The 25,672-nt window shown below is 39.5% G+C and overlaps 1 protein-coding gene across 1 annotated transcript in view; it reads left to right on the top strand.

Annotated features, from left to right (window-relative positions):
* The window catches only part of bmp2k (BMP2 inducible kinase), a 59,637-nt gene that overhangs the window by 11,261 nt on the left and 22,704 nt on the right, over positions 1 to 25,672 (top strand). The window contains exons 2-5 of the mRNA XM_039621088.1: positions 16,115 to 16,233; positions 18,091 to 18,196; positions 19,529 to 19,671; positions 23,503 to 23,624. Coding sequence (XP_039477022.1) covers positions 16,115 to 16,233; positions 18,091 to 18,196; positions 19,529 to 19,671; positions 23,503 to 23,624 — 490 coding nt within the window. The remainder of the gene's footprint in view (positions 1 to 16,114; positions 16,234 to 18,090; positions 18,197 to 19,528; positions 19,672 to 23,502; positions 23,625 to 25,672) is intronic.

The raw sequence follows: 25,672 nt of genomic DNA, 5'->3' as shown, positions 1-25,672 counted from the left end.
ATGCAATCAACCAATTAGGAAATGCTAACTATTAGGCACATCACACGTGTGTACTATTGGTCAGCTAACTTTTTTTGGTTGTTGTTGTTGTCTTTGTTAGACAAATAATTGTGCTGTCCTGTTAAATTGACACTCTTAATGTTATGGACAGGCAGGACCAACAGGACTGATGTTTGCTAGGTCCAGATTAACATTTATTGATAACTGTTTAACACTTAGTAAAGCTCATGTTTCAACGTTTCAACAGCATCTGATCTGTTGAAATTACTCATAAAATGTTCAGCGTTGTGAATGGCGACGAGTGTCCATGTGTTCTAGTACTAGAGAAGGGAGGGGCTGTTCACCTGAGTGCCTGCCCGCCTGTAGGTGTGTGCAAAGCTGTGTGTCTATTGGAGTGAGCAAAGATGGCACTGTTGTAAGTACATGTGCAAATGAGTGTCTAATCCAGTCGTCAGTTTTATTTATTTTTGACAACCCTGCAGCCTGATATATTTGAAGAGATATGGTCCTCTGTTTTCTCATTCTTCTTCTTCTACTTCTACTTCTTTTACTTCTTCTAGTAGAAGAAACTGGTAATGTGGTCTTAATGACCAGGGTACAGGAGCCTGTAAGCTCTGAGATGTTTTGTTGGTGTTAATAGGATTAAAAACAAACAGGAGCAATAGATGATGGTATCCACTGGTTTCAAAGCCTCAGCTTTGGAGCGATGGAGTGGTAAGTAATCTGCTCACGCTGCACTTTTCAACTGTGCAGTGCCCCACACCGACACAGATACTTAATAAACAGTGCTTACCTAGCCTAGCATGGGTTCTAGTGCAGTTTCTGGTGCTTTGTTCTATAATGCTCCCATGTTGACCGTACAGTGCTGGTCTCCGTCAAACACCGAATCAGTGTCTGTGTACAACTTTGTGCTGTAGCCCAGCTCCGTATAAAGGAAGCAGGGATCTGCTTGGGGTGCTATTCTGCTATTGTGCTTTAAAAATTGAATATTTAATAAGTTGAACTGAAGGAAGCAGACCACGAAATTGGCAAAATAAAACAAAATGACACCCAGTATTCTAATGACCCAACCCTGTGGGTTTTGTGAGTCTCAAGCAAATGAAGATAAAGGGCTCATGACTTGTACAGGAAGCGTCTTAAGTTATGTTTTTTTTTTGTTTTGTTTTTTTGTTTTTTTTTTCACTTCCTTTCACCATCCATCAACAACGAATGTGTTGAAAATAATCGAATTGTTGCTCAGTGTGGTAAACATTGTTCTCCGGTCGATCAGTACATCTGCCAGGACATGCATGCTGTCTAAGCTAATCAATAAAATCACATTTATTTTTTTTCTGTGCTGAGCTTGGATTAAAATGGATTGAAATATAGAAATCACACACCATAATCATATTGTGATGCTCAGAATATATAAATATTACATGATGTGACATAAGAGGAGCTTATAACTCATTTGATCCTCCCTCTGCCAGCGCATCGTGATGAAAAAGCATCCCATCTACAATATTAGCATACTGTAATGGTGATGAATGGGCACATTGTGCCTCTTTGTTGTCTTATTCTAGCACCGTAGAAAGAATGCTGGTACGACACAGCTCTCGGTCCCGTGATGAGCATCGCTGCCTTTGTGCTTGCTCATTGAGGCCTTCTGTCTCTGCCTCGCTGCGCTGCCCGCCATCCTCTTTGTGAAGCTGCAAATGAATAATTTTCTACCAATTCACCATGAGCTGGTTTGCAGAGGGCGGCGAGCCAAAGGTGGGAGTGAACTCGGGTCATGTGGAAACAGAAAGACATTGATTGATGTGGACATTCACTGTTGCGCTTTAACATGAGCCCACTTTCAGTGATGGATTTGGTTTTGATCAGTGTATTGACGAATGGTGGGTTTTATGGCTGTCTCTTTGAGGCACAGCAAACAGTTTGCTGGATTTACACGGTAAATGTGTAAATTAAAAGTCAGATTCACAGGATGCCATATTGCTTCTTGTATTTTTGTTTTTTAAAGTTATGAATCAAATCATTGGTGGTGACCATGAATGGCGACTGCTTTTTGGTAAGTATTCATTGGAAGTGACCTAATGTTAATATGCCATCGTGTCTTGTGCATTAAAAACATGTTTCCTGCCCTGCTGTAACGTAGAAACTAAACTCTGAACTCATTGGACCACATGATAGTGAGTCAGAGGTGATGACCACATGACCCTGGTCTGGCATGGGCTGGTCAAAACCTGACAAACATTTATCTAATTCAGAACCATTTCATTCTTTAAACCAGGGGTGTCTAACTCCAGGCCTCGAGGGCCGGTGTCCTGCAGGTTTTAGATTTCACCCTGGGTCTACACATCTGAATCAAATGATTAGTTCATTACCAGGCCTCTGGAGAACTGCAGAACATGTTGAGGAGGTAATTTAGCCATTTGAATCAGCTGTGTTGGATCACGGATACATCTAAAAACTGCAGGACACCAGCCCTCGAGGCCTGGAGTTGGACACCCCTGCTTTAACCATCTATGCACTGCTTATTTATTCATTTTATTTTTTTTAAAGGGGAAAAAAAAAACCCCACTACAGAATAACTGGACTTAAGAATAAATGGAATTTGCTTTTTATATCTATTTTGCTCTGGGTTTTGAGTCTTTGCTTGTAAACCAGTTGAGTGGCACATACTGGGACACAATCTCATAACCGCTTAAAGGCAAAGCTCTTATTACTGTAATTTTGCTGGTTATGGGTGCCAGTTACTAGGATTTAATGATAAATGAGAGAAACACAAGGTGTGTGTAAATGTGTTATTGACCAAAATATGTCATCAGTGATTGTGTTTGTGTTGACGGGTTTGTAAAAGTTTACATCAACACTGAAGAACACACGTTGGTTATTTTGTGTGCATTTTTGGTTCTGCAAATTAAATTTATTGAGCTGATGTGTAAGTAGTTAGAGCAGAAAGGCAAAAGGGCTTCAAACTTTGTTTCTCAGCCATCAGTTTCCTCACAACGTGGCAGTGGAGTCTAACCACCACTTGTCCTGGCTTTTATTTGTCTTAATTACAACACTTTCATCAAAGTCTGGGTTTTTCCTAAATTGTGGCTCAGAGGTTGTCATGGTATTGCAGTGACAGTGATGGGATTTTTATTTTTTTCCCACTGAAGAAAAGAACAATCTTTGCCTAAAGTCTGGCAAGTAAAAATAAATCGAATAGTTTCTTGAAAAGACACGAAAACTTAACTGATTATCCTTTAATTTTGTTCAGCCTTTGGATTTTAGAGCACTGAATATCAGGTTGTCTTTCTCACAACTGGCCCATACAGCGTCACCCCTTCGTCCCTCCCATTTCCATCATAAACCCTTCAAACCACTTTTGTCTGCCTGTTCAGTTGTAAACACTGCTGTTAAGGTAAGACATATGAGAGTCGACTGCCAGAACCTTCCAGCTCAGTAATCCCAGGATGAAGAAAGTGTACAGTCATCGCCTCACCTCTTCATGTTGCCTTTTATGGCGCTGCCCCTTAGAAAAGCTTCTTTACATACTTACATCTGTCTTTTAAAGTGCTTCTCAGCATTCACTCGAGTCAGGGTAGAAATGTGATTGACTGTAAGGCCTTGACTGCTGTCAAGTGAAAAAATAAAATTGAATATGTAATAGGAAGAGTCCAGGTTGGTTTTAATGATCAAAGTAGGGATATTGTCGGGTAGGTGGCTTAGTAAGGAGAAATATTTAATTTTTTCAAGAAATCTTTCTTTTAGATCTGTTTTATTTATATGACTCTAACTCCCAACATTAGTTGCCCTAAGTAGCTGAATACAGCAAAGTAAAAACTCTTAAATATAACAATGAGAACCCCCAGCAACCAAACTGTCCCCTGTGAGCAGCATGACAATGGTGGAGAGGAAGACTCTGGTGTGAGAGTAAGGAGTAGAGAGGATATGGGAACGTAGAGAAACCAAGGACAAAACGTATGCAGTGGTGGCAAATAAACACATCTGGAGTGAAAAGAGGGGAGTGGAGAAGAAATGCTCAATGCATCATGGGAAATAATTTAGCAGTCTGAGCTTACAGCAACATAAGTAATGGATGGTTCAGGGTCACATCTTCTAACTGTGAGCTTTATCAAAAAGGAAACTTTAAAGCCTCATCTTAAAAGTAGAGGAGGGTGTCTGCCTCCTGAATCCCTATGAGCAGCACTAAAAAGGGCTCAGCTTGGTGCCTGGAAGCTGGTTCAACGGTAGAAGAGCCTGATAATTGTAGAAGTTTTCATGTTAAATACAATAGTTGGCATTTATATTAAAAGTAAAAGTTTCAGATACTGAAATTACCGTGTATATGAGTAATCCTTATGAGGCAAACGTTTCATACTGCTGTTGATAATTGGTTTCTGAATGTTTTTCTACTTAATGCTCTGTATGAGGTCATAGAAGGTGGACTATTCCAAAAATGGCCATCTTTAGAGCTGGGCGATATGGAAAAAATATTTATCACGATATGAATTATTTTATATCACGATAACGATATATATCACGATATACCACCTGACCTGTGGTCATCTGGAAAGTATGCAGTCTGTAAACAGCGAGTGGAGAGGGTGCAGTCTATGTTTTGAGTTACTGTAAAGCATGTCGCAAATCCGGGTGCACGTAAAGCAGCACCATGTCGCAAAACCACAAGACGGAGTTTCTTTGCAAAAAATATAATTTTTTTATACTTTATTTTCTCTTGCATAAAGTTAAGAGTATGTATAGTGAGAAGACAACACTAATATATTTGCACAGGCTATTTAACCCTTTAAGACCTACCATAGAACCAAGTCCGCCAGAGCTTATCTTTACATTTATTTATTTTGAGTGTCTTCATAGTTTTATTTTTGAGATGCACAAATTTTTATATACTACAGGAAAAATGAAAATAAATAAATGCAAATTTGCAAAAACACAGCATGTGCATCAAAATAAACTATTTACAACAGTGCAATTTGACTTCTAAGCATCCCAGAAACGATACAGAAGAGCATAAAGTCAAACATGACTTTTAAAAATACCAACATAGACTTTGAAGCTTAAAAAACTACATTTTCCGCGAAAATGACATCACTTCCGGTTTCGGACAGGTAATGGCGGACATAAGATAGTTCGCGCTGACTTGAACAGCTGATCGGATCGGCAAAGCCTGTTTCTGGAATATTGTGTTTTTGTTGCTGCAAGTCTGGAATATTATGTTTTTGTTGCTGGAAGTGTTTTTTATGCAATTTTTTGCAAAGCTATATGTGGAAGAAAACCGTGACCTAGGGCAAGCTAATGGAATAAGATGTAAGTACAACTCCTACAGTGTCATATGCAAAAAAAACATTATTGCGCTACCTTACGTGGTTACAGTTCTACAGGGATTTAAAAATAGTTAGGGAAAACGGAGTTGTAAAGGGTTAATGATATATTTTATGTAATAATTTGTAAAATTCGGGTTAGAAACGATATAAACGATAGAAGACAAATGGCACGATAGAAACTTTTCTATCGTCCACACGATATATATCGTCATATCGCCCAGCACTACTTTTAACTTTATGCAAGAGAAAATGGAGCCAGAGCTTATCTTTACATTTTACATGCTGTAGTGCCATTTGTGGGAGCATTTCAAGTTGCTATACATCAATGCAACCGTTATAGCCCAAATTTTAATAATATGTATGCGTTAAGTCCATAAGTACATAAATTGCAAAAAAGTGCAATAAACTACAAAAAAATTGAAAATTGTTATTGTTTTTGTTTGTTTTTTTTACATATATTTCTAGTTAGAGAAATTTAAGAGGCTTATCCCTCAAAACTGTAAATACAAAAAAGTTGCACAAAATAGTTTCCAACCACGAGAAATTTATTTTGAGTGTCTTCATAGTTTTATTTTTGAGAAACACTAATTTTTATATACTACAGGAAAAATGAAAATAAATATTATAATGCAAATTTGCAAAAAAACAGCATGTGCATCAAAATAAACTATTTCCAACAGTGTAATTTGACTTCTAAGCATCCTAGAAACGATACAGAAAAGCATAAAGTCAAACATGACTTTTAAAAACACCAACATAGGCTTTGAAGGTAAAAAAACTACATTTTGCGCGAAAATGACATCACTTCCGGTTTCGGACAGGTAATGGCGGACATGCGATAGTTCGCGCTGACTTATATTCCAACGTAGGAAGTGTTATGAACAGCTGATCGGATCAGCAAAGCATGTTTCTGGAATATTATGTTTTTGTTGCTGCAAGTCTGGAATATTATGTTTTTGTTGCTGGAAGTGCTTTTTATGCAATTTTTGCAAAGCTAAGGAAACCGTGACCTAGGGCAAGCTAATGGAATAAGATGTAAGTACAACTCCTCCGGTTTCATATGCAAAAAAAATTATTGCGCTACCTTACGTGGTTCCAGTTCTACAGGGATTTAAAAATAGTTAGGCAAAACTGAGTGTGCCTGCTCCGACCGGTTGTAAAGGGTTAATGATATATTTTATGTAATAATTTATAAAATTAGGGTTAGAAACAATAGAAACGACAGAAGACAAATGGCACGATAGACACACTTCTATCGTCCACACGATATATATCGTCATATCGCCCAGCACTAGCCATTTTATGCACACTCCTCTGGCTGAGAGCACAAGACCCCCACCCAACTGCTGTTCAGATCTTCTGTTTGAAATGGCCAACCAATAAGAGAAAGGTTTGCTTTAAGATTCAAGATGCAAAGTGTTTATTGTCATGTGTCCAAAGAAAAAAGGCATTTCTCTGTGCAATGAAAGTCTTTCTTTGCCGTCCACCCACAGATGCTGATTAATATATACAATAGAAATAGAACAGATAAATACAAATGGTGCAAATAAATAAATGAAGACAGAAAAGGAGACAAAATATTGAAGTGTGAAGCAGTTAAGGGGACTGAAAGGGAGTTAGAATTGCTTGGTTTAGACCGTAGATAGATGCTTATAAATAACTTGTATCTGACCACTAACTTACATTTATAACTTGCTTCCAAGCCTGTAGTACAAAGTGCTTTTATTAACTGGTGGATTTCACCAAGGTTAAGAGAGGTTTAGCTTAATTTTAATAAAGAACCAATGGCTTTTGTGAAAATCTGTAAAAATACATTTTGAAAATAGCCAGCTTAGGAGGAACTAGAGGAAGTAATTGGATGTTGGGGCACTTGGCCTACTTTCCTGAGATGCTGCTTTTGTGATGTGGAAAAGCAGTGGTGGCTGAATATTTAAAATTAAAAAAGTGTAATCTAGGCGTTCTTGCCAAACTCTTCAGGATGCCAATTATCTGCTCCCTATAGGATTTTACCTGTTCTATTTTTTATAAAGAAATGGTTATAAAATATTGCATTATACAGAAGATGGATTGCCATAAAACTTCATAAAGCATGAAATTTGCAAAGCTCCATAATCAATAAACCATTTGTTGTGCTGCTACTGTGACCTTCCTCTAAACACAGTGCTTTGGAGAAATAGCTTTAGAGTGCTGTCCTCCCTCACAGGAAATAATAATCACGGCATGGGTTTTTGCAAAGCATGAAAACATCATGTGAACAAACATGTAACAATGTGTCAAGTGAAAGTGAACTCTCCATTAACAGAGCTGTGAAGACAGCATGATGAAACTCAGTAAAAACACCACTCAGACTCACTGCTACATGCAACACATACTTAAACTCACATGTACAACATGTGCACACAGTTGATGGAGAAAGCCTTTATTTTCAGGAACACTGCTTAAAATTCACCCTTCTAACTCTAATTTTCAGCCTTTGTCTTACAAAACATAAAATAATGCCTTAGCTTTTCAAACATTAATTTCTGGGAAATACATTTAACCAGCAGGTTGCTCTTTAAAATCCACAACAGATTCAGTTTTCACTGAAATGTGTGCTTTCCAAAACCTTTAACATCAAAATGCGATCTGCCTCTTAAGTTATGACGGAGTCACAGTTCCAGATGTTGGAACATGCCAGATTTGGTGTTTTCAGCTGTTGCTCTTGTTTCTGAGTATACCTTTCATTCATTTTACTTCAGCACGCTCACAGCAGCCCACTATCACATCTGTGCTTTGGCACAGCGCCACCCTGACCTTTGACAGTTTAAAAATAGCTGACCTTGGTTATCTTCTTAGTGTCGTCTTGCATACTTAACTCGAACAGAGAAGGACGCTTGTTTCTTTGAAGCATTTCAACTCCAAGTAGGCTGACAACTGTGAGGAGATGAGGAAAAGATTTAATTAAGCAGATTTGAGTGTTATCTTGAACCATATTTAATTACAAAATAAAATCCCAAACCTGAATTCTTACATTTATTTGAAATTGGATTTATTACAGTTTTCTGTCTTGAAAGGTTTAGACAAAATGACATGGTGGTGCAGTGTTCTTTCAGGAAAAAGTGCAGAATCTCTCGGCTGCCTGCTAAAAACGAGCCCCTGTCTATTTTTAGGTCTGAGTGTTACTGTAGTCTAAGTTTTGAGGACGTACGAGAAACTGATTAAGCAGTGTCCTTAACCTAAAGTGGGTTACAGGGGCGTCATGTTTGCAGATAGATGTCAGTGTTGAAAGAGCATGAAAGATCCCAGGTTCGATGGTCTGTGTTTTGGCTACGGATGGAAATAAGGCAGTCTAACCTTAACGTTGGCTCCTAGTTTAAAATAGGCATTTACTTTGCCCATACAACCTAAAACACATGTTCCTTTTATATTTGATTTCAGAAATACAAATGCTTTGCTATAACTCAAGATTTGCAAATTGCATGTTTGCAAATATGTTGGCCTGCCAAGGAGCAGGTCTTTCTCGCATTAGTCCGTATAATACCAACTCTCAGAGGATTTGCTAAAGCACTGAGGATCAAAAAGTCATTATTGGTAATTAGCAGGAGCAGCTGGCACAGGTTGGGAAATGGACAAAGGCCCTGAAGTCGGTTAATGAAAATCCATTTTCTGCATTTATTGTGGAAAAAATGTTGCCAGTTAGTCTACATGAAGATGTGAGCAATGTGTTTTATTGTTGACTTGTTTTTCAGTATTAGAGTAGATGTAACTTCAGACCGAATTACCCAAAGTGTTAGCCCATTCAAGAGCACTTTAATGACCATTTTCTGCTGAATGACAATATTGAACATCTGGAAAATTTTAATTTCAAATTATATTGGAAATTTAAATTGGAATGTTTCTCCTGTCTTGGGTTATCCCAGCCTGGTCACTGCTCATTTGCTGTAAACCGAAGGGCCACTCTACCCAGATTGCCCCCCCCCCCCCACGGGTCGCAGGGACAGCCATCTAAGCAGAGATGCCAGAGCTCCATCTTTTCTTTGGGGAACACACTAAGGTGTTCCCAAGCCAGCTGAGAGCCATAATCTCCCCAGCAAAAACACGTCGGACGGGGACACGCCTCCCTTTTTCGGCTGAGAGCCCTAGCCTCGGTCTTGGAGGGGCCAACTCTCATCCCAGCCTCTTCACACTTGGCTGCAAACTGGCATAGTGCGAATTGGAGTTTGCGGTTCTGTTGAGCGACAATCTGCAGAAAGCAGAGATGAGAACTCCGCAGTGCCAAACTTGAAACCCTTTGGCCCTTGATATCTGGTTTTTAGTCTCTGTGGTCCAAATTGCTTCTTATGCTAAGTCTGTGTATGATGGGTAAAAAGCATTTAAAGGCACACGTTAAAGCGTGGGTTGCAAGTTTATCTGATGGTTTATATGACGTAGTGATAAAGAGTTGCTACATGCATACCAACATGGATGGATATACACCCACGGGCAATAAAATCTGTGGGAAACATTATGCACTTCTCATAGTATTTATCTGTAATGAAAATGAGTCAAGACATTGTTCTTCATGGATTTCACATTAAATATTTGTAATTTTGTTGAAGGTAAGGCTACTTTTTCATTCACACAGCCTCAGTACAGACAGTTTCATACTGATCTTGATTTCCAGGAATCTTACACTGTTGATGTAAGACATTTTTAAGCTTTTTGCTTGTTAGCCAAATCCAATCTCTTTCCAAGTTTGATTCTTGAGAAATTAGACTTGAGGCGAATTCAGAGAAAAGGGCAAAGATGAGATTTGTAGGTGAATGTGGCCCAGAAAAAAATTCTGCAAAGAACAACTTTTTTTCCTTTTATCCAGTTCCTCATTTTAATAATTTGAAGTCCATCAGTAACAAAGAATAAAGGCCACTTATGTTCACACAACATTGTTACAAGCCTAAATGAAAGTTTTACTGGCTATTCCAGGCTAATGTCTCTTATCTTCAAGCCCTACAACTCTTTTAGGGAGAGACTTTTTTAGGGGAGGGGATGTGGGTTCATGTTGGGGTACAGGGGCCTCAAAGAGGAAATACCTCAGCCTGCTAAAAATGTCCTCCCAAAGAAATGGCTTTGTGCTTTCTGTACTCTCAACTAGACGTTTTGTTTTGGTTTGTTTGTCTGTTTGTGACTTTAAAAAGATGCATTTGAGTTTGTAATGCTGTGGGTTGAAAAGCAAGAGGCAGAAAAAAACAGAAAGATGGTTGTACAGTGGTTTGTTATCACTGATGACGTCATGCTTCAGAAGGAGAACATCTGCGCCTCGTGCCTGAGCACAAACCATAAATGTATTGTCTTTGCATGCTGCTAAATCCCCTAATCCTCCCTCACTGAGACACTCCTATCACTTCAGAGGTTTTTCTTTCTTTCCTGTATAAAAGGCGTGCTGAGTGTCTGTTTTCTAAAGGCTGTTCAGATCCTCTTTCAAGCCTCTTCCACAGGCTGTCATGCGGGTTGTCCCAGTTTGTCAGGCTTTTCAGTGATGCCAGGGTCCACAGCGCTAGATTCAGGGCCAGGGAAAGTTTTCTGGTAATTACAGCCCTCGCTCGGCACCAGACTTTAATGTGAGTCTTCACCCCCACCCCCACCCCCGTCTTGGCCTGATGGACTTGGGGTTTTCCTCCCAACTGTCATTGACAGCTGACCGTGTATTCATGGGGAACTACTTGAATCATTTCTCTGCAGTACAGATGAGCAATAGGGGAAGTAAAATAATAGTGAGGTGTGACTAATGGCTGATGAGTCCTGGAGTAAATCATCCCCATCCCCAGAACTTTACTACACTGAATGGATTTAGGAACACCAAATCAGAATCACTGTGAGACTTTGTATTTCAAAATTAAGGGGAATCTCATTCCTTAATCACTTCCCACAGGAGGGATTTATACACTGAGGAAGATGCTTGTTTTGAGCTTAACTATAATGGTCATACATTGTGTTATTTATTTAATTAATTTTTTTTACCTTTTGTTCTTCAGTTTCTCCTCTTTCTTTTATCTGTCATCTCAGTAGCATTTATTTATTTATTTATTTATTTTTTAAATTGAGGAGCTCATTTCAACAGATATTCTGAATCCGTTGTGTTTCGGTTATTGCTTCACGTCAGCATCAACTTCCCCAGGACTGATGTATGCAGTTGTCGTTTTAGCTTCCTGAGCAGGTTCCTCGTCAGATTTTAGCTAAAGGACCATTTTGCATGCTGGCAACTTCACATCATGGAAGCCTGTCTGTGTATGCTGGAGGAACCTGTTGAAATAAGCTTTACTCTCTAGGTGTGAAGATCAGTTTACTTGCAGCACTTCGTGCCGGTCATTCAACACGTGGGGAATTTTCTGCATTACACGTGTTAAGCCCTGATTTTAATTCACACTACTAAAAATAAAACAAGCATGAATGCATGTGTGTGCAGGTGTTGGATAGCAGCTTTAAATAAACACTTTTTTTCTCTGTATGTATTTTTACTTTTAAATTTTTGTTCCTTTTAAAATTTGTTTAAGCTAGTAAATATCCCTAATCCAGTGCAGAAATCAGCTCATAGATGTTATTGATACAAGTTGTGACCCCTCCCTCGTTCATTGCAAACTGACTAATTCACTGATCCTGGCAGCTAGAGTGGCTGTCACAGCCTCAGCCCACACATCCTACATACATCTTTATGTCTTCCCGCTGGCCTGGTGTGTGATTAACTGAGGCCATGTGCTCCAGGACCAGATTCTTACTAAATCAGCCCCTGGGCCTTTTGTTGCCCCCATGACTATGCCAGCCACGGAAGTAGTACGCCATTGAGTGTATTATTCTCTTGAGTGGCTCTGGGTGGAATGATTTGTTTTAGAGAGGCTTTGTGCCCAGCATACAAACTTCCTGGACAAATGAGGGACTCTCCGACATGACAAAAGGGTCTTTCACCGTACAGGAGACTGGCTTCTCTGACAAGAAATTGTTGTCTTGTCCTCATTATCAGATACTTTATCATGTTATTCATAGGAATTAATAAAGATGAGGACTAAAAACACTTGTTCATATCAAATCTAGTTTAAAAGTGAAAAGTGATGTTAAAAAAAAAGAAGCTAAAATGATTGATGGTTTGGTTACCGTTACCGAGCTATCTACAGCCTTACTGTCATCTCATGTTTTGGTTGTTATGGCATTCAGCTGCTTCTCCAGAGAGGATCTTTATGTTCCCCAGGGCTGATGTACTCCAAAGGCACCTTCTTAGAGTGCGGCAGGAGACTATACTCCTGCTATGGAACAGAACAAGTACAAGTGCAATAACAAGTACTACTGTCAACAACTTCATTACAAGACGGATTCGGTCATAAATAATGACCAGTATGAGGGAGAGGAATCGCTCGACACAAACCTCCACAGATTACAAAATTTGTACAATGCACACTTCTGTCTTAATTTCTTAATTTCGTACAATAAAGTGGGATGATCCTCCAAGAGGACAGAAGAAAGCAGCAATGTATGATGTGTATTTACAATGCTTTTGGCAAACGTCAAACCATTGCATGGTTATCTCTGATTAAATTCAGTCACAGGACTTTCTGTTGTTCACTACACCTCTTACTCACACTGAAAAACTAGATTTAAAAACTACATTCTCTGATTTTATTGGAGAGTGTTAAAAGTTTATATTTGAATATCTGCAGCTACTTTTGCTTGTGCTTTCCTTAAATTGTAAACACAGCTCTGCTTCCTAAACTGATCTTTCATACACAGGTCTCTCTGACACAAATCTCACTCTCAGTGGGACTCTCTTTTTAAATAAAGAATAAAATAATCATTAAAGTAATTAGCAGACAAGTAGTAATAAACATCTGAGACACAACATTTTCTGGTGTTTTTCCTGACATTACAGGTTGTCTACTGTGAGATGTCCCAGATACTCATGACTCAGGGTTTTGTTGTGTATTGTAACCAATAACAAAATGCTTGTGGTCGGAGATGAGCCGATAATTTGCTCCTGTTGCGATTATCTCAGTCTGAAATAATCTTGCAATCGGTGCTGCTCATCTGATATTACTTGGGTTATTTGCACACCTCAAAGTCATCATGACAACTGCCTCAGTTTACTAGACTGCACATCGACTCATCAAGGGTTTAATGTCCTAAAAAACTCTACTGTCTATTCAGTTACCTGCTTTGCTGTATTTCTCCCATGTGTGCTTAAACAGACTGCTCTTTTCAGTCTCTTGGCCCTTTGCCTAAGCAAATGGATTTCTTCTTATAAAATCTGTCATCCTGTCCATTTCAGCCTCCACAACATCTTCTTGCCTGAAGTTAGATTTTTACGTCTGCTTCCTGAATCTTTGTGGCAAAGTAGCTCACAGAGCTTGAGGTTGCCTCAAGATGACTCACAGGTAGCTTTTTCCTCAAACAGTGGGGTCATAAAGCATGCTGCGTATCACAGATGATTTGGTTTTTCAGCTTGCAGAAAGTCTGCAAGAATGACTGCTTCCCAGTGTTTTAAAAAGGATCTCTTAAAATAGGAGCCCAACCCCCTAACCCACCATATGATTCAGTTTTCTGTCTCATTGCTTTGTACTCATCTGCCTTGTTACAAGAAATCAATTTAATCGAGGCACGGCAGTTTGGAGTGACCATCAAGCTGACCTTAGCGTGCAGGGCAGACCAAAGCAAATCAATGAACAGCATCCAGCAGCCATAAACGGCTTTGGCTCTTGTACTTGGCAGAATTTCTGTTTTGCTTCAATCTTGAAATGACAGCCAGGCTGCAGATACAGCTGCTGAGCACCGACAGTCATGCATCCATTTTATTTTTATTTTAATATGATAGTTATCCAGTATAACTTCATTTGTTGCAGGAAGTCAACGGGGGGGGGGGGGGGAACAAAAGTAAAACTGCAACTGTATCTGGTGATTTCTGAGAAAAACTGTTTTAGACCGTCAGGAATTTCATTTACTTAATTCAATTCAATTCAATTTTATTTATACAGCACAAAATCACAACAGCAGTCGCCTCAAGGTGCTTTATATTGTAAGGTAGACCCTGCAATACATACAGAGAAAAAGCCAACAATAATATGACCCCATATGAGCAAGCACTTTGGCAACAGTGGGAAGGAAAAACTCCCCTTTAACAGAAGAAAGAAACCTCCAGCAGAACCGGGCTCAGGGAGGGCTCCCCAACCCCTTCAAAGGTCTATTTATTGCTTAAGACTTATTTTTAAGTAGTTTAATGGGAGCTGTATGTGCACACTCAAAAATGTTTGATTCCACTGCATATCAGAAACATTTCAGAACCAGTCCACTCATCCTAGTCCTAGAAGCCATCAAAGCTGGAACGACGCTGCAGATGACATATTTTATGCATGTGATGGGTATACTCACAGGTTTAAGAGTTAAAGGCTTGCAGATCTGCAGGTCGGTCTTAAACACCAACTTACCATGACTTGTGAACCAGACCATGAGAAACGTAAGCTCTCCCAACCCAGAGGGATAAATTCAGTCTTTTCTTAACTAGAAAATTGTAGTAATATATAAATGTCACTTTCTGGTGACAGAAGAAACTCTAGTGAAAATATGAGCTGCTCATCCAAACACAGTCAAACTTTAGTCTCAAGAAATCTATTGTACGATTTCGTAGAATTACCAGTCTGAGATCCTGGGCATTTTTGACACTGCCAAACCCGATTGAAGGAAAGAGTCAAATAAATAAAAAGAATTTGAACACGCTGGTATTTTATTTGCAGTGTCACATTTAAACTGAACACAGCTCTAACATAGCAGCTTGTCCTCTTGTCTTTAGCTCCCCGTTTTGTTCTGTTCTGAGCTTGTGGGATGACATCATCCACTCCTTCCAATCTGATAATGTGTGCTACATTAACGCACTGTTGTGACCACATATAAGCAAACACTTTGCTTCAGTCTGTTTATGTTCTCTTTGCCAGACCGGGGCTTGCTGTCTTCTGTTTACTGTCCTCGCGAGGACACACAGGTGTAACCGTCATTAATCAGATACACTTATGTAGCACAACTACATAAGCGTATCCTTCGATTGGAGTGACTATGCGGTCTTTTGTCCTGCGGTGACTCTTTCATAACAAGTGCACCATTGTAGAGCTTTCATTCCTCTCTGTGGTCAGTGGACTTTGATGCCCGCCACTCAGTGACTCAGCAAACCCCTGGTAATCAGACCAAAGGCTGCCCCATCACAGCACACACTGGCACATCTGTCTTTATTGGCACACTGTACCCCTAAACTTCAATTTCCGTTAGAAATCCACTCTGGTTTAAAAGGAAAATGGCATGATTTAGTCCGAATTGGATCCAGTTGGAGTTCGGAACATGCAGGCCAAATAAACTTAGCCATAACCTGTTAGCTGCTGCTAGAGTATCAGCATTTTAGAGTCCTTTTCAGAATGCTTCATTATACACAGTCTGTGATTGGCGTTTTACACAAGGGAATCAAGAAAAGTAATCCGTTTGGGAGGGATTTTAGTTTGTTAGCTTCACTTTTCAACCCTTGAAGCTCTTGTTTGGCATGTGCACGTGTCTTTGTTGCCAGGCCACCAATCTGGATGAACCACTGATAACCACCCACGAGTGACATGGATGGTTTAAAAAAATAAATAAATAAATAAATGCACTCATCATCATGTTGGAACATGAGCCATGTTCCATTACGAGACTCAATACAGAAGTTTTTACACATAGAGTGCCTCTGTCTGAAGCCTCATATTATCCTGTACAATAACTTCCATACAAGAGAAAGTTTTAAAGCAGCTGATGTAATGATAACTTATCATTCTGTGTTCTTACAGGAGGCTTCTCTGTGGTGTTTCTGGCTCGTACGCACAGCGGTGTACGCTGTGCTCTCAAAAGGATGTACGTCAACAATGTCCCGGACCTGAATGTCTACAAGAGAGAGATCACTATCATGGTGAGAGCAGCATCAGTGTTCCTTCATTTCAACTACACTTAGTCTTTGTGCTTATGTTTATTGCTGAAGTGTTTCAGTAACATTGTGGAAATTTAGATAATTACTTTTACTTTATCGTCATATGACAGTGGAGTAAGTCGTGTCCCCATTGTAAGTGCTTTTTCAATAGTTTTACAAAATTTGCTACCAATGTCCGTCATCCTCTCTTACAACTTTGGTGTGACGAGGATGACATGGAGCTCTGTGGGTCATTTATTAGATTTATCATGAGGTTATGGCTCTTGCTCTTCTTCTATTACTGGTACTGTTGCTCCTGCCGCACCTCGTCTATTACTTTGTGCTTAAATGTTATGGCTAAAAAGCTGAATAGAGTGGAGTGGCTTATTCAGGTTTGTATAAATGAGCAGCATCAGCATTTCATAAACAGTGAAAGCTCACATGGAGTGTTTATTTAGAACCTTTGACACAATTCTGAGAATCCTGTTAACTTCCTGTACCTCATTAGAGGCTTTTATTTTGAAAATGTCATTATAGTGCCAAAGGTTTGTATTGCTGCATTTTTAACCCTTTTCTGGTCTCAGTGCGGGTCTCAGTTTCAGTTTAAAAAATGAGTTTTAATGAATTAATTAATCTTTTTTATAAGAAATACTTGAGTCACAGGCAAGCTGGGTTGCTCACCTGGTTGAGTGGGCACCCCATGTGCCAAAAGGCTCCAGGGCCCTGGGTTTGAGTCCACCCATAACCATTTCACATATGCAACTCTCTTCACTCTTTTCCTACTTTCATGTTATTCTCCTTTGTCCCAATGAATCAAACATGAAGCCTAAAAATCCTCCCCCCAAAATATAAAAGAAATACTTCAGTGAGAACATGGAAACTGTGTAGCTAAATTCCATCTAAAGTTGGAGCTGATGCTTTTGGGGGTGTTTTTGTTTTGTTTTTTTAAACTCCTTGTTTTACTTCTGGGGATCTTAAGCATCACCTTGACGATTTGAACCCAGTTTATGACCCAGTGAACCCAGTGAACAGCTCACTATGAGCTGTTTAGTCAGCTTTGTGTGTCAATTTTGTTTCATCAACTGGAACAATGTGTCACACACACACAGCTGACCTTACACTCTGACACAGTTCAGGTCTGTCGGGACGCTACTGTAGGTGTGTCAGTTTCCAAGAAATGCTGCAGTTTCTCTCCTCGTGCTGCCCTTTGGGAACCAGCAGATGTGCTCCGATGCGTTAATAATACAGGAATAAATAAAGTTAAGATTAAAAGAGTTAAGAGATGAGCATGGTGTAAGAGCATGAGTTATCAAGTAAAAAAACTAAACAAACAGAGCTCGCCTCTGAAAGCAGTTGAAATGATGACTTGATCTGGTTGGACTCACACCTGTGTTTTTCTTCCACTCATACATCGCAAAACCAGCATTTGCAAATATTTCAGAAAAACTTTTTACTAATTTAGAAGATGTTTTAATTCTAGGAGAATTTGTTTTATTTTATGGATGAATTTTAAAAAAACAACTGCAGTGTTTAAGATTTTATGCAGTGTAATTGGCTCATCGGTGACTCATCTCTGATTAACATGGCGGGACTCTTTAAAGCAGTTTGCAGTACATTATTTCAGACTGCGGTTTTCATGCTTCTACATTCAATAGCTGGGTGAACCATAACTGAACCAATATAGTAGCAACACTACATGTCTAAACATGAACCAGCACTCACTAAAAAGAAGGAAATGAAAATTTTGTGTCCAGTCTGACGATCCTTTTATCACATCAGTTGATTCTTTGTGTCTTTCTTCACCATGTGTTTGATATTTCTTTCTGTCCCGATCTCCACCCGTTTTCTTCCTCTTTGCAGAAAGAGCTGTCGGGCCATAAGAACATCGTTGGTTACCTGGACTCTACGATCAGTCCTGTGTCAGACAGCGTGTGGGAGGTCCTGATCCTCATGGAGTACTGTAAAGGTACAGCCTGTCCCTGTAAATGTAAACATGTTCTGACAGGCCTCACAGTTCTGCTTTATTCATGTAGTAGTTTTATTTTTTAAAAAGCACTTCTGGTTTTTATTTTGGTTTGAGTTCTGTTTTTGTTTAGGTGGGGGAAAAAAATAAACACAAAAGGACAAGCAATGAATAATCGGCTAACAAGCTGATAATAAGCTGGCTGGCTTGCTGTTGGGTTAGTGTGCTAGGACTCCAGTATTGGTTGCCAAAGCAACCAATGTGGTGGGTTATTCAAAGACTTTTTTTTTCTCTCTCTGTGAAATTTTTTCCCCAGAAAGCTTTGGCTTTTCAAACTGTTGCAACATCTCCCTCTATATCTGTTAATCTGTTCTGTACTGATATATCATTAAAACTGTAAAAAAACTGTAAATAACTGTAAATTGAGACTTACGTGACCAGCTGATACAACACAAGGGCCCACAGATAGGCCGCCACTTTTGTCGTATGGCACGGTTTGGCAGAGCAAGAACAGCAAGCACAATGGCCCCATTAATCAGCACAAACTTCACCAATTAAGCAAATTGAGGATAAAGTCCAAGAGGCAGAGGAATAAATGTGTAAGGAAAAAGTAAAAATGTGCAGCATTTTGTTTGCATTCTGCGTCGTCTTGCAGTGGTACTTTTTAATTTAAGGCTAGACGATTAATTGAATTTTGGCTTCTGAACGATTATTAAAAACAAAATAACTGAAATAAGACTGGTCTTTTCCATGTATTTTTGCTGTGAGGCTCTCATTTCTGTTTCTAACTTTTTAAAATAATTGGTTATAAACGAAGTGCTTGCAGCACTGTGCTTTTAGTCCTTCTTATAAAGCCCTGAGTCATCTTTTTGCCCCCATCTGTTCTCACGGTAAGGCGGGCTTGTGTGATCATGTTGTTACCATTGGTTGAAATAGGCTTCATAGACAAAAAAAAAAAAAACCCACCCTGGAGTCATGATGGCCATTACCTATGTCTACCAGGCAACCCTTTGTGCCCAGCAGCATTTGCCTCTTTCTTTTTCCTTTAATGCAAGCATCATAAGTTAAAGAATTGTGTTGAGTAATTGAGATTAAAGTGTGATTATTATTTTAGCACCCCTGGCCTCTATATTGATCATAGCTGCTTGTTTTGGACTGCCCTTTAAAACAGTTTTGCCCTCATCAGAATAAGTTCACATGCAAACAGTACTGCAGTTACTGAGAATAGTTGAGCGTTTGTATGGTCAAACATGCCGGCGGGTATTGTTTTGATCTGTTTTCACTCCTAAAGCGGTCTCTCCAACCCCTTTACTCTCTCTCTCTCTCTCTCTGCAGCGGGGCAGGTAGTGAAGCAGATGAACCAGCGGTTAAATGTGGGCTTCAGCGAGGCTGAGGTCCTCCACATCTTCTGTGACACGTGCGAGGCCGTGGCCCGCTTGCACCAATGCAAAACGCCCATCATCCACAGAGACCTTAAGGTGAGGCTGGTATTTTTGTTTTTTTCTACCCTCTCCTCTGTTTCATGAAAGAAGCTTGAATGATGGACAGATGGGTTGGTGACAGGTATACACTTGTGCAGTGTAAAACAATAAAGAAAGAAAGAAAGAAAGATGAATGAATGTACATTAACAAATTTCAATCTAAACTGAGATTTCAAAGGGCTCAATCACCCAAAAGAATAAAAAAAAACAAAAAACAAACCTTGTTATTTTGTATAACTAGTCCGCGGCCTGACTGCAAGAATCACACTTACACATAGCAGGTGTTCATCCACACAAATGAAGAAAACAAAGTCTTTGGATTCTTTATTTAAAGGAATTCTTAAGCTGATATTTAAAAGAAAAGGGAAATAAACTGTGGGAAACTGGAAGTCAGTTAATTTACAAATCATCTATGCCCCGTCCCCCCAAATAGTATATTTTTCCTTTAACACGACGAAGTTTTATGCTCTAATTAACACATCCCCCAAAACATTTGAGTCTTAAAATGAAGGTGACACAGTCTCTTACAATTACCAACGGTTGTAACTAATATAAATCATTTACCATGATTACTCTTGCAGTAGGCTGGTAATTAATTTACCACTGCTTTGAAACAGATTTGGTATAAAGGTCTTAGATAGCCATTCGTGTATATACATTCATGTTTGCCACCACTTGAGCTTTAGTGAAGTTAATAGGATAAGGCACCAGGTAATATAAACCAACAGCTTAGTTGGGGAACTATTAAAACATAACTTTTGTTTAAATGCGATGTAGTCTACACATTATTACGGTTTGAAATCTGATACTGTTAAACGGTGTCGGATTTGTTAAATGATTAACTTTACAGTTAAAAGTGTGTCACCTACAAACTGTAAACCCTTTCCTGGAGACGCACGTGTAGCAAACGCACACAGAATGAGTAACTCTGGTTTGCAGTTCAAGCAGGTTTCTATTTAATTAAATGTCAGATGTTGTTTATGAGTGAACTAAATTTGCTTGGTCAGCAGGAGGAATGCTTTAGTTTTACTTCACCCCTCATTCTCACTCCTCTGCTTCCTCTTACGTATCGCTGCTTCCTTTGCCAACTTGTTCACTTACTTCCGCTCCTTCCTCTCGTCCGATAACCCCGTTTGTTGCTCATCTATGACCTTTTCCGGATTGTTCCAGAGCTCCAAAGTTAAATTATCCTGGCCAACTTTAACCTACTTTAATTTTTAGATTTCTAATTCAAAGGGTGGCTAAAAGCCAGATTTGCCCTCATTTGCTGATGCCTGGAGACTGGTGGTAATTTCCCACCCTAGTTGAATCCTCCTCAGTGGCCCCATCAGTGCACTGCTGTACTCAGTCCAGTTGGATAAGCCTCTAAACAGTGCAGTCCCTTCAGCTCCACAGGCTGGTCCTCTGTTCGCTGTCTATCTGTTCAGCCTACACGGCTTACATAACGTTGCAGGGACACAAAAGACTGCGGAGGCCCAGTCACGCAGTGCCAGGGGAAGTGAGAGTGCAAAAAAGGCCCTTAACCCTGAGCTGTCAACAGATTGAGGCACTCACTGTTTCTTTCATTAGCTCAGGTTTGCCTTGGACAGTTTAGTCTTTTTGGTCTCTCATCTTTTCTGCCACATCTCCCACAAACACATCACTGGTTTCCTCCTTTAAGATGTTTAATTTTTAAATCTTATTCCTGGTTGCTTTTCTTTCTGCCTCATTTTCTCTCTTTTCCAGTCTTTTTACCCAATCATCCTTTCTAAATTTGTTTAATGTTTTAAGGTGGAAAGAAAGTAGCAATATTAACTGAAAAGTGAGGCATTAAACCTGCACTGGCCTGCTCACTTCAACTAAAACATCACAGTGTTAGATCAGGTTTCGTGAGGATAGAATCTCTGTATAACGTAATAGGAGTCGATGAGCCACCGTTTGGTTGTTTGCTCATCTGTCTATCACAGCTGATGTGATTTTAGTGGAATACTTCATATCAGTCTGACTTTCCAAATAAGTTCAGAGTGCCAGGAAGCAGTGTCTATGTTTTTAAGGTTTTTCATTAAACATACACTAATGAGATCCTTTCACAGTCCAGGACTGTGAGAAGATGCTTGAGGAATGGACAAGAAGTGTGCTGGTAGAAAGTTTCAAGAACAAGGGTGATGTGAAGAGCTTTTAAAACCTACAGACTTAAAAAAACAAAGGCTGATGAGCCACACCATGAAGTTACAGGAGAGAGTTGTTGAAGCTAGGTTAAGGAGAGAGGTGAGGGTCAGGGAAGCACCTTTATGACTTCATACTGAGCAGTCATAATGTGAGATTTGCTTCGATCTTTGCTTTGATTGTGCTGATTGAGAATCCCAGAGGGAGTTGCACTTGGATGTAGAGAAAACATATGAGGGTCCCAAAACAGGAGCCGTGGTGCATTTAGGAAGTCGGGAGTGGAGAAGTATGTGAGTGGTGCAGGAGACAAGTATGAGACAGCGAGACAGTGGTGAGGTGTGCATTAGGAGTCACTGTTGGGTTCAATGTTGGGGGTCTGATTGCATCAGGGATCAGCTCTGAGACTCTTGCTGTTTGCAGTGGCGCATTGGTTTCTCCATGGACTATGTTTATACACAGCATTGCGATCTACGCTTCCAAGTGATCCTGGAGAGGTCGAGATATGCACTGAAGGGAAGAGGAATGAAAGTCAGTATAAGAAAAACAGATTACGAGTGTGACTAAGAGGGAAACAAGTGTAGCGTTAAGGAAGCTAGCTAATGCTTTTTCACTTGGTCACCCAGTCTGAAAGGGTCAAAAGAAGTTGAAGGTTCAACTGATACACATCGCTTATATTCAGGTTACAGCTTCTCTGGTGGGAACCCTACTTTGCCCAGCCTTTGAGACACATAGGTGCTGCTCTCTTTTTCTCCAGTTTATTTTCATTTGTTTAATAATCTGTTATAAAAACAGATATATTATTTGTTTGCAGCGCCAACAGATATGAACTGCCAGTCTTTGCTTTTGACTCTAAAACTCATACCTTTAAGACCTGAGGCTTTTTTTTTTTTTTTTTTAGGTCACATGATGACTAAATTACTGGTGTGAACCTCATTCCGGCCTCATTCATGGTTAAAACATTTTGGACAACAGCTGCACAAACTGCGTCAGAAGCTAATTGTCTTGGTTGTCCTCTTGGCCTTCTTTGTCTTCTTCATTTTCCTCTTGACCTTGACCATCTCCACATTTCTGATGTCTTTTGACCTCTGCGTGTTAGGATGCATTGTTCTAGACCACATGCAAGCAATAGCCAGTGAGGTGTCGTTGTGTTTAGTGTGTCACTAAGGCAGTGGCTTTGTGTTTACACCTGGGGAACGGTGTGCTCTCCCCAATGTGGAAAAGTATGACTTGGGTATAGTGTATTAATGAATGGTTGGACTATGTGTGTAATTGCAGATAACATTTGATGACTTCAAAAAACAGCCCCTCGTTAGTTATGATTTACCAACATTTAGACCTGACCTGAAAGCTATGTTCAGCAAAAGCCAGCAGTTGAAATCTAAAGCATCCATAAGTGAGGTATAAACCGTCAAAGTGAAGAGCGACAAATTATGAAATTAAAACATTAAACATTGCAACTAAGACTCCAGCTGAGATGCTCTGAAAACAGTAGAGACTTCTACTTACCTGTGCACACTAACACATTAGAATTCTGTTGCTGTTGTAGTTGTTTTTTCCCCCCTCGCTAGGTGCATCTGTGCTGTGTAGTGTAGGGTTTTCATTAATTTTTCCAATAGTTTTTATTTCCATTATGTCATTTTTCTCATGAAAACATTCCAAATCCTGCTCTTTCTTTTTTGCCAGGTTGAGAATATCCTGCTGAATGACCAGGGAAATTATGTGCTGTGCGACTTTGGCAGCGCCACTCACAGAGTTTTACTGCCACAGAAGGACGGCGTGGCTGCTGTGGAGGACGAGATTAAGAAGTAAGGGCTTTTAGGGCCTGAACATAACCAGTTCTTTGATGTTTTTGAAATAGGACAGCTGATGTGTAAAAATGTGTCCTATGAGGGATGAGCTGTTAAACGCCACCACCAACCCCTTCAAGTCTCTAAATTAGGACTTTTATTTATTTTTTGCCATTTTAAAAAGTCAAAAATTTTCTTTTTCTGAATCCATATGAAACAATAAGATTGGTCTGATGAATAATCAGGGACTGCTTCACACTGAGAGGTAGACTGAGTGAATATAATACTTGTTAATATGTTCATGACAGTTTGTTTTAGTGGCTGGTGGATTCAATTTACTTAATTACATTTTACTGTTAATAATAACTTTTCTTGAAGTAAAACTCATGAGATTAAGGAATCTATTCTGTGAGAAAATGTCCCGGGCTAAGATGGGCAGCATGAAGTATAAAAAGAGTAAAATGTAAAAATGCTTATATGTCATTATCTAACATAAATAATAATAATAAAAACAAAATGGATAACCATAACAAGAATCATAGTCTTATATTTGTTGTTTTGGCAAAAAATATGAAAAAAAAAAAACAAACTAATATAAGTCAGAAAGTGAAAACATTGTTGGATGAGGTCACACTAATGTAGACTGTGTGCGTGTGTGCATGCGTGTTTACGAGCCTTTAAAGATCGTTGCTGATAATCAAATCTTGAATTCAAAGGAAATGTGAGGCACATAAACAAGGTCAGTGTGCACCGTGTGGCAGTTTCTTGGCAGTTTCTTGCCTTGCTATCTTTCTTAGTTTCCTCTTTGCTTTTTTAGTTTAAAAAAAAAAAAAATTTCCAGTGCAGAGAGCGGTGCTGCCGTCTGTGGTAGGTGGCTGCGTAATGGCCCAGACCCAACAGATATCAGAGATTATGCCCAGTAATGGGATGTGATTATGTAGGCACTTCTTGCCCACTGCACATTTGTATGGGAGGGATCTACAGTCTTAGATGTGATTCTGTTTGTATAGTGTCAAATCACAGAAGCAGTTCAGCGTTGGCCTGTTAAATTTCACCCGTTTATAGCTGCAATAAAGTGCAGTATGTGTGGTTGTTATCAGTAATAGGACGATGTGTAAATCTGCCCCGTCATACAGAAATGGGCTCTAGATCTACGCTGACTCAGCTGGTTTTCCATCTCACATTTCAAAGCTGGACTTGCTCAAAATGCAACCAGCTGTTTTGAATGTTATCGGACAGATTCTGAAGAGGAAACTAAATGAAATGTTTGTTCTTCTATTGCAGTAAATTAAGAACTCTCTGACCTGCAGTCTTTTTTTTCTGTGCATCAATAAACAGAAGCAGACAAAGTCATTAATGCAAAGTTTGCTCAAAGCATTGAAAGCTTGTATTTATGTGAAAGTGCAAAACAATACACATAAACGTTTGAATTTGAATTTCAATTATAACTTTGGCCAGTGACTAGAAAAACAAAAAACTGGTTTGTGTGTACTATGTTTAGATGCCTTTGTGAGTACAGAAAATTGGACTGCTACTATACTTGTGGGGACAAACAGTCACTTATGGGGACAAATCCTGTTCCCCACGAGTTTGAAGGCATTTTTGAGGCTCAAAATGTGGTTTTAATGTCAGGGTTACAGTTAGGCTATGGTTAAGGTTAGACATTCATTTTTGATGGTTGCAGTAAGTGGCTAGGGAAAGCATTATGTCAATTAGATGTCCTCACTGAGGTGTGTGTGTGTGTGTGTGTGTGTGTGTGTGTGTGTGTACGGGTTCGTACTATCCTGGTGGGGACCAAAATCTGACATTTACTATACTGGTGGGGACTTTCTGCACCGTGGGGACCAAAATCCAGGTCCCCTCGGGGTTGAAAGCAATTTTCACACTGAAAATGTGGTTTTAGTGTCAGGGTTACAATTAGGTTATGGTTAGGTTTAGGGTAAGGGTTAGGGTTAGGCATTCATTTTTAATGGTTAGGGTAAGGGGCTAGGGAAACCATTATGTCAATGGGATGTCCCCACAAGGATAGCAAACCAGACGTGTGTGTGTGTGTGTGTGAAATCAAG

Source organism: Oreochromis aureus, linkage group 12, assembly GCF_013358895.1.
Source record: "Oreochromis aureus strain Israel breed Guangdong linkage group 12, ZZ_aureus, whole genome shotgun sequence".
Taxonomy (NCBI): domain Eukaryota; kingdom Metazoa; phylum Chordata; class Actinopteri; order Cichliformes; family Cichlidae; genus Oreochromis; species Oreochromis aureus.
The sequence above is the reverse complement of the archived record's forward strand: the minus strand, read 5'-3'. Positions and strand labels throughout refer to the sequence as shown.